Below are 10,199 nucleotides of genomic sequence, written 5' to 3' on the forward strand. Positions count from 1 at the left end.
AAAAAAAAAAAAAAAAAATGAAAAAAAAAAAAAAAATACCATACTACCCCTTTAAAGGATTATGTTAACATTTTATGAAAAAAAATTTTTTTTCGAAATTTTACAGGTATCTGCCCCCTTAATTATGTTTATAAATTTTTTTAATAAAAATATCAAAAATCAAATCTATAGAGAAAACACTTTCGAATATTTAAAAAAACCGCAACAAAAAATATTAAAAACTGTATGACTTATCATGCAGACCGTGACGGAAAAAGTATTTCCGAGAAAACCGAGTTTAAAGTTTGAGGTACAGAAGCGCGCGGACCGCTCTCTACCTACTTAATGTGCTGTAGAAACTATAATATTGGGAATTTGCGCATAAAAATTTCGCAGTGTTTTCTATACTTTCGAAATATTGAACAAAAAAATCTATTTTTTTTTTCTGGATCTATGTTACCCCTTAAAACGAATCACTCCGAAATTAAAATTTCAAAAAGCAAATGCTTGCTCGCGAACTCAAGCTGAGGCTATAAGAGTATTTATGAAATTTATTAGCAAATGCGTAAAATACAATATTGGGGCTATCATGCAAAAGAAATTCCAATTCCTGATTTTTAATTACATTCCAGTGCTGCAAAAACAAAAATTCACCATCTAACTATTAGTCGTATAAATTCGCGTTTTCGATACAAACTCTGCTACCCTCTGTGGAATTTCAAATTTCCAGCATGAAAGTGAAAGTTGTGTGTCGTGTAGCAACGCCCTTTGCTAAAGCACTCAACACAACTACAAAAAGTTAGGGGGTATTATAAATATTCAAGTACACATTCAAGCCAAATAAATCTCAATGTACCGCTTCGCATAATAATTAGCATTACTAAAATATTTTATGAGAAAAATAAAGTAAAATCAGGAAAGTGAATTTGGCAAAAGTGAAAGAGCATTGCTCCAGGCGCATCAACAGCGCAGCGCAACCCTCCACTAAGGCACCCTCTTCATAACGGTATTTAAAAGCTAGCATTATTAATAGTGAACTAAGAAAATGAATGCCTGCAGCGGTGCTACAACATCTGCAACTTTCCCTTTCAATGTGGGTTTATGTGCACCCCTACATTTGCACTGACGCACACATTCATACATATGCAACAACTTATTGATAGCAAACACTAAGGGGAACCTGCATCCTGCACACTCGTCACACTCGTATGTACATATGCTTTTGCTCATATTCGCATACCCCTGAGAATAGCGAATGCTTAGAAATCGAAATCGAAATTTCTCATAACTGCAGTGAATTTCCTGCAATTTCGATTGCTGTGTAAGTGCAAGCGTTTATTGACATACGTACATACATACATATGTATGTGTACATATACATACATATATGTATGAGTACACGCATATACGCGTATTTGTGTTTGTATTGCGCGTGCGCCATTGTGTTGCAACGTGATAAATAGCATTCACTTGGTAACGCCTGCGTAATTAAACGCTGGCAAATCACCATAAAATCTCGACGTGTGTGCCACATTTCACACATTTCAAACAATGAACTATGCACTTACGATTCTGACCATGCGCTTCACCCCCCGCCTTCTTGCACAGCCAATGGTAATTTTATTGTTTCTGTGTCAAAGATCCTGTCACAATATTTTTATTCACGCATCTAATGACTAGTTGATTTCCTGCTTTTTGCTGAATTGAAATTGCCGTAACAGCATTTATTAAGGATTTTTTCCTTTTCAAAAATATATAATCAGATTTCATCTTAGTTCCAGATCGAATTCATATTTTTGTGGCAACAAAATATGCTTGTAAAAAACTACCTTTAAAGTTTGCTTCGGACCTGAGCAAGAAGAAGCAGTGTACCACAAAGTAGACAGTTCAGTGAAAAAACAGTCACATAGAAACCATCTGCCGGCTTATAATTTTATGTCCCACCATTTTTAATTTGATTTTATTTATTTATTTAAGTCTATGATTACAAGAACCTCACAGACTTGATACATATTTTATTTGAGCTAATGGAACACAGAATATTCTTGCAGGAATTGGGACAAATATTACATACCTAAGCTAAGATAAAACACTAGTGATTTAAGGGGTTAGGAGTAGTCAGAATTTTCAAAAAATTAGATGTTTTTGTTTTGCATTTCTTAAAGTATAATATCTTAAAAATATTGTGTGAAAATTTGAAGTGAATCCGACGAATATTTTTCGAGTTATTCAACAATTAACAAAGGGCGCTCGGGCGCTCCGGAGTAGTAGTAAAAACTTTAAATGAGCTTTTCTCAAAACTATGTTTTTTGAACTGGTGATCACTGTAACTTAACCTTCCTACGGTCTTCGGGTCATTTTTGACCCATTTCAGGAAAAAAATTAAGTTTTTTCAAGAACCAAATTTTTTCAGGACTTGATGTTTCGTGACTTTTTCTAATTTACTATATTTTATATAATAAGCGTAAAATTAAAAAAAAATAATTTAGGTTCTGTCGCGTAGAAATTTTTATACATCTACGACCCTGGGGTCAAATTTGACCCAAAGTATATTATAAATCAGACGTTATTTGAATTAAATTTATTTGCTAATTGCAAATTTATTGAGTTCACAGTAAACATAAATTTAAAAGCACGTGCTTTGTTTGGTTATTCGACTATTTATTTCGCAACGATGAGTGATAGTGAAAGTGAATTCTCTTTGGCCGCGTTTTCGGATGATGAGGAATCATGTTCTGAATTCGAAGATCATGTTGAGATTGCAGATTCTTCCGACAGTGATTTTAGTGATGACGAAAATTCTCTTGTGCCTTCTGAAATCATGTCGTCAAAAAATGGTCAAATAAACTTTTCCAAAACCCCTCTTGTAACAAGTGCCGGAAGAGCTTCAAGAGAAAATATTATCAGCTTGATTCCTGGACTAACGCGTTACTCGTGCTCACGAATTACCGAAAAAGAAATTTCTACCTTTGAACTATTTTTTCCACCTCCTTTGATACGTACGATATTGGCCTACACAAACATTGAGGGAAAACGAATATACGGTGAAGAATGGCTGGATATTGAAAACATCGAACTATTTGCATTTATTGGATTGGTAATATTAGCTGGCGTTTTTCGATCAAATAACGAAAGCTGTGAAAGTCTTTGGAACCCTGAAACCGGAAGACCAATATTCGCTGCAACTATGCCTTTGAAGACTTTCAAAAAAATATCGAGAGTGATTAGGTTCGACAACAGAGAAACTCGAAGTGAACGAAGATCGTTGGATAAATTTGCTCCTATACGTGATTTGTGGAATCAATGGGTTCAGATTTTACCTAAGCTTTACAATCCAACGGAAAACGTGACCATCGATGAACAATTAGTAGCTTTTAGAGGAAGATGTCCATTCCGCCAGTACATGCCAGCAAAGCCTGCAAAGTATGGAATCAAATTTTGGGTACTTCGTAATTCAACAACCAGCTATGTTTGGAACATCCAACCTTACACTGGCAAGGCAATCGGAAGAGCCCCCGAAAAAAATCAAGGCATGCGTGTTGTTCTTGATTTGATTGAAGGGCTAAAATGACATAACCTCACAACGGACAATTTTTTCACGTCTTATCAATTGGCACAAAAATTATTGGAGAAACGTATTACGATAGTAGGAACAATACGCAAAAATAAGCCCGAACTACCACCAGACTTAGTGAACATAAAAAGAAGACCACTAAATTCATCAATCTTCGCTTTTACCGAACAAACAACTCTCGTTTCGTACATACCTAAGAAGAATAGAGCTGTGATTCTACTTAGCACTCTACACCATGATTCAAAAATTAGTAATCGTCGGGATAAAAAGCCAGAAATAATACTGGAGTACAATAAATGTAAAGGTGGTGTAGACACATTGGGCAAAGATGTAAGCGGTTACACTTGCAAACGAATGACAAAACGGTGGCCTCAAGTAGTGTTTAGTAACAGAATCGACATTTCAGCTTATAACGCTTTCGTTTTATTCAAATCCGCCACCCACACCTGGAAAGAGGGCTGTCTTACAAAGCGCCGTTTTTACTTGGAAAACCTTGGTATGCAGCTCGTAACACCCTATATAAAAAAGCGACACACTTTACCACGAGCACATTTTTCACTTGAAATTGCCAAAAAATACGAAAGGATTCTCAACTGGATGCACAGCCATCATCATCAGGTCAATTTGGAAACACGTCGGAAAAGAAAATAACTAAAAGAAGTCGATGTCAACTATACCCAAAAACTGATAACAAAACAGGATTAGTTTGCGACATTTGTAATAAATATATATCTTAACAACATTCTAAAACTATTAATATACTTTGTGTACAAACTGTCTGAAATAATTTATTTCTTTTTTCTTTCATTATTAAATACACTTTTTATTTAAAGTTTTCGTTATTCATAAATATATTAATAAAAAAATATGATAATGGAATAAATATATTTGGATTTTGATTTTTATTTAAGATACCCATTTAATGGAAAAAAAATTAACAGTAAAAATAATCAAAAACCAAGTATAAACCTTGAAAACATAGTATTGGGTCAAATTTGGCCCGAAGTCCGTCCGCGTCAGTTAATTTGAAGACCGTAGGAAGGTTAAAAACCGCTTATGATACTTCTATGAAGTTTATACTGCTTTTGAAAAACATAAAAACCTCGTGCTGATCGAAGGATTTTTTTTTTCAAAAATTTTGACTTATTTGAAACAATTAATTGTCGGTTTTGTTCTCGTAAATCTGCAAAATACTTCCTGATGCCGCCATATCGTTAATTTTACAAAAAAAAACCTATTTTTCCCTTGCCCGATCGATTTACGATGAATCTCCGAGGACTTGTGATGATCACCGCAAGGGACTTCTGCAGTAACGGGCTCCACACAAACACCAATAACTTTTGCAATTATGAATTTTTTTTTTTTTGAAATTTTGCTAAAGCCAAGTGGAAACATAATGTATTAAGGCTATGTTTTTATTTTTGTAAAATAAAGTAATTGACTAGCAAAAAAAATTATTGAAAATCATCATTTTTTGGGCCTCTGACTACCCCTAACCCCTTAGCGCAGAGACAACCATTCAGAATATTTTACCTAAAGGATAAAAGCTCCATTTGTGGGGCAATATTCAAACACTTTTCAAGAATGCAGTGCCTTTCACTTCTCTAAACGGATCTATAGTCAGAGTTCCTTTTTGTCGCAAAGAATGTGCAAGACCATACAAGAAAATTTAAAAAAATGCTACTAAAATTGAAAAACCTAAATGTTAATCTTGCTCAACTCCCTGAAATGGCGACTCATGGATGCCGCACCAAGACAATATACAGGGTGCGGCACTTGAAGTGTAACAAATTAAAAGGGTCATAAATTTAGTTTGGAAAATTTCTTTTATTAAATTCAAAGTAAAAAATGTATGAAAATAATACAAAATTAGGAATCAATTTACTTTTGCTCGATATGAACACCTTTTGCCTTGAATATGGCCATGAGATGGTCCAGAAACGGATCGTAAGCTACTGGAATGGGACTTGCAGGTAGTTTGGCCCACTCGCGCACAATGGCTTTTTTCAGCGCCTCGAGACTGCTGAATTTTTTAGTTCGGACTTTGCTCTTCAAAATGGCCCAAAGAGAATAATCCATCGGACTCGCGTTTGGTGACTTTCAGAGCCATTCTGTGGACGTTATGAAGCTTGGAACGTTGTTTTTTAGCCATTCTTTGTTCACTCGAGCTTTGTGAGACGCTGCCGAGTCCTGTTGAAACGTCCATGGTCTGCCACCGAAATTTTTGTCTGCTCATGGCTTCAAAGTAACCTCCAGAATACTTTCCCGATAAGATTTCGCATTTACCTTGACGCCAAGCTCGATGAAAACGACTGGAGAGCGCTCATCTTCGGTTACAGTGGCCCAAACCATTACCTGTGGCAGGTCCTGTCTCCTAGTGGCCAATCGATGACTCGAATTCTCATATGAACGGTCGGTCAAATAAACTCTATAGTTTTGGGAGTTTACAAATTGCTCAAATTGAAAAATTTTCTCGTCAGAAAACAAAATGTTCGGAAATTGGCCACTTTCGACCACGCGAATCAACTCCACCGCTCTCTTAAGTTGACTTAAGTGACTTGCTGCTGCTATGGTGTAAGAGCATGCGCATTTGGATCTTGTAAGGCTTGATTTTGAGATTAGTTTTCAGTATGCGGCGGATGCAATGGTCAGACATTTTCAGTTCTTTCGCCTTTGATTGGCTCTTCGTCGGGGATTTCGCCAAAGCTGCTTCTTCACTTTTTCAACCATTTCACGTGACGTTGCAGTCTTTTGATGACCACCTCCACGACGTTTCGCGATGCTACCAGAATATTTATAACGAGTAATGGAGCGATAAATAAAAACTTTATTTACTTTAAGGTGCTCCAGCTCAGAAACAATCGCTGGCTATGACTTTCCAACCAAATATAATGCAATCACACTATTACGTTTGAAATCCATTACTGATTTTCTTTTTTCGCGTTTACTCGCAGCATCAGCTGCGCGAGCGGTCTGAAGTTGGTTTCACTTCGTGTGCCGGACCCTGTTTATGCAATTATAATTCCCATGTTGTTGGATAAAAAAATTTAAGGGCAACCCAATATAAAAGTATTTTTCGGGTGTTTTTATCCCACCGTTTCTCAAAAACATGACGTGCTCGAGACTTAGACTTATACTCAAATTGTAGCCTGGTTCCTACACTCTAATAACTTTATAAATATGTATGTAATGGGCACTTACAACCCTTTATGGGTGTTAGGCCGCACTTCTGCTCATATTTGTGGTAAACGTCTTTATGTTTTTGTATTGAAGGAAGCATAAGCCGACTCCGCATGACAGATGTTTTTTATGGCAGAAGTATACTCGAAGGTATCTGTCGAGGGGCGACCGCTATTAGAAAAACTTTTTTATCATTTGGAGTCTCGTGCACGGAGAATCGCACCTGAGCCCTTTCGAGCTGCAGCCACGCACCAATCCATTCGGCTACGGCGGCCGCTCCAAATAAACAACTTTGATTAAAATAGGGCTTACTCTTTAAAGTTCTGGTAACGCCTGATTGCAAATAATTATAGACTATGATCATAAAATTACTACTCGGGATATTTTGAGGTAGCTGATTAGAAGTCTCAAATCTGTTTTTCAAAGTTGAGCGAAGCTCATCAAACTGAACACTCTGAGATTTTTGGAGGCACTGATTGCCTATGGTGTTACTCCTGTGAGCATACACGCGAACACCTCTTCCCTTTGTTGAAGTATTTAATACTGCATTCTGCTACAAAAAATCATTGTTTTCAAGATGTCGAAGTATTCTATAAAGAAAAAATCAAAAACCCAATTGTCTAGTCTCCTCATAGGACTCACAGCTAAGGTAATCTGTAAATTATATGAGGCAAAAATTCATTGTACTCATATGCACACCTAAGCGTATAAAAATAAATCTCTAATCGCTACTTTCTGCTTTTCATCACTATACTTATAAATTTAACAAGTACAGCAGTGATGACCAGCGCACGGCAACATAATCACTCTCACTCTTCATGCTGTCAAAGTCTTCTTGCATATATTCGTACGGATGTATGTAGTATATCTGCTGGGATATGTGTGCGCGTGTGGCGAGAATTCCACACTCAGGTTGCACGTCCGATGAATTATTACTCTTGCTTGCCTTTGCAACACAAACATGTAATTACGTTGATAAAAATCGAAAAATAATTTAGCAGCAAAGCGTGGAGTAGTGCAATGGGAAGTAGAAGAAGAACAGCGTAGCAGACAAAGCAACAAACAAATAGATAAACGATGAAAGGAACTACAATACAATCCCGCATATTTGCTTTTCAGTGGCTGACTGACGTACTGCCCAACAACCGCCCGACGATGGATCATTACCCCAGCAGCTAATGAAAAATCTGCTCATGTCCAGCCATTCCTTTGTACCAGTTCATGCCATACTCATATGAGTTGAGTTGATTTTGTTTTGTTTTATTTTTTTGTTCTCTTATTTGCTGCAAATTGAAGGAGTTGAAAATATCTCGCATACGGTGGGCGGTCAACATATTTTTCTTATGATTATTTTATGACAGCAAATAACTAAACATTGCTGAAAGCAATAAAATTAGCAGCAAAGTTATGAAAGGCTTAAAGGCGAATGTATGAAAGTGTTGGTTTGCTGATTTAGAAGTACTCACACACACACATATCGATATGTGTATGTATGTATATTTGCGCGCAAATGTGTTTGTATTTCTAGGTGCAGAACGTGAGTTAAATGTGAGAATGCGAGGTTGAATGTTTGCTGGATTTTGTTTGAAAAATTGATAAATAATGAATATTTGGTGGGCGTATGGAATAGAGGTAAGGCTTGGGGTTGTTAGTTGCATAAAATAAAACAAAAAAAAAAACGTTTATATGTGTAAGTCCTTTAGAAAGGTGATGTATTAGCACAAGCATGTCCAAATTGGTGGTAATTATTGGTCCCGAAATGTCGGGATAGTTTTAATGTGATCACCAAGTTCCGGAACTGGTAGCGAAAGGTAACTGTATTAAATTCATTACAGTTAAAAAAAAATACCCTACATAAGTTTGGTTAAATTAGTAAAGTTATTTAATCATTCAATTCATCTACACTATGTTCCAAAACTGTGGAAAGTTGCAGAAATGATAATGATTCCAAAACCGGGAAAAGATTTACATCTTGTTTCCTCTTACCGACCAATCTCGTTGCTGCCTCATATTGGAAAGTCATTTGAAAAGCTCATCCTCAATCGATTAGCGGCAATTATTGAGTCTAAAAACTTGTTACCTTCTCTTCAGTTACCTTTCGCAGTAAGTACTCAGGTGCACAGGGGATCACAGCTGAAATCGAAAACTCTTTTGAACAGAATAACGTGTGTTCAGCAGTATTCCTGGACGTTGCACAAGCTTTAAACAAAGAACCGAACACTCTAGCCTTGAAGAAAGAAATGCTAGTGTGCCGCAAAGAAGCATTCTTGGTCCGCTCCTATTCCTGCTATATACCAAAGACTTGCCAATTCCCCCGAATAGCTTGATCGCCACTTTTACCGGCGACACTGCCATCCTAGCAATTGGAAAAAGTGCTGAAGAAGCTGGAGCCAAACTTCAAATTGCAACAAATGCTATTGAAGAATGGACGAAGACTTGATGCATAAAATTCAACAATACCCAATCAGTTCATGTAAACTTCACCAACAAAAAAGTGAATCAGTATCCAATAATACTGCTAGGTGCGGCAATACTACATGCAAACACTGCAAAATACCTTGGCATAACGCTCGATGCTTCGATGGAAGGAGCTTATAAAACGACATGAAATCCATCTGAAGGTAATAAAAATCAAAAGGCTAATTGAACAAAGATCAAAGCTATCCATATATAACAAAATATCTATATAATATATAAACAAATTATAAAGCGTGTGTGGTCCCATGGTGCGCAACTACGGGGTTGCGCCGGTCAAAGTAATATAAATAAACTTCAACGACTCCAAAATAAAATCCTTTAAGATATTCTCAACTCACCTGGGTTCGTTCGCAATAAAGATATTCAGCGTGAACTCAAGACTCCTACAGTCGCTGAAGAATTTAAAAAACAAGCAGAAACCCACTCCCTCAGGCTTCAAAGGAACGGGAATGAGGAAGCTACCAAACTCCTCAACACCTCCATCGAATCAAACCACATGATCTGGCATGATAACTTAAAGAAGGGACCATGAAAATCTCTTCAGAAAACTCTTTTTATGTTACTAAAATTGTCCTCGTTAGTTTATATGTGACTATTTGCAGTGTCAACAAACAGTGTTATTTATTTTATATTGCGTCTATGTTTGTAATAAAAAAACAAAAACAATTTTAAATAAAAAAATATTAAAATAAAAATGTATTTTATTTTTTGGATTATTATTTGCTAATTTCAAAGTTGAATACTTATGAGATTTAATACTTTTAAAAATAAAATAAATAATTGGCGCGCACACTTCTGTTAAGTATTTTGCCAAGCTTATGCTCCTATTTCTGGCGTGCGCCTGATGTTGTTCACTAAAACTGAGTGACCTACAGTTTTATGCCGATACACCTGATGGTTTTTTATGAGAAGTTTTTTGATGGCAGAAATACCCTCGGAGGATTCCATTGCCTGCCGAGGGGCGACCGCTATAAGAAAAAAATGTTTC

The 10,199-nt window shown here is 36.4% G+C and overlaps 1 protein-coding gene across 1 annotated transcript; it reads left to right on the forward strand.

The window, feature by feature from the left end:
• Positions 1-2,653: 2,653 nt before the first annotated feature.
• On the forward strand, positions 2,654-7,912 carry LOC128861902 (piggyBac transposable element-derived protein 4-like). The gene is made up of 3 exons (XM_054100280.1): positions 2,654-3,547; positions 3,653-3,928; positions 7,853-7,912. The coding sequence occupies exons 1-3, from the start codon at positions 2,654-2,656 to the stop codon at positions 7,910-7,912; spliced, it is 1,230 nt and encodes a 409-aa protein (XP_053956255.1).
• Positions 7,913-10,199: the final 2,287 nt, after the last annotated feature.

The sequence above is a fragment of the Anastrepha ludens genome, chromosome 4, assembly GCF_028408465.1.
Source record: "Anastrepha ludens isolate Willacy chromosome 4, idAnaLude1.1, whole genome shotgun sequence".
Taxonomy (NCBI): domain Eukaryota; kingdom Metazoa; phylum Arthropoda; class Insecta; order Diptera; family Tephritidae; genus Anastrepha; species Anastrepha ludens.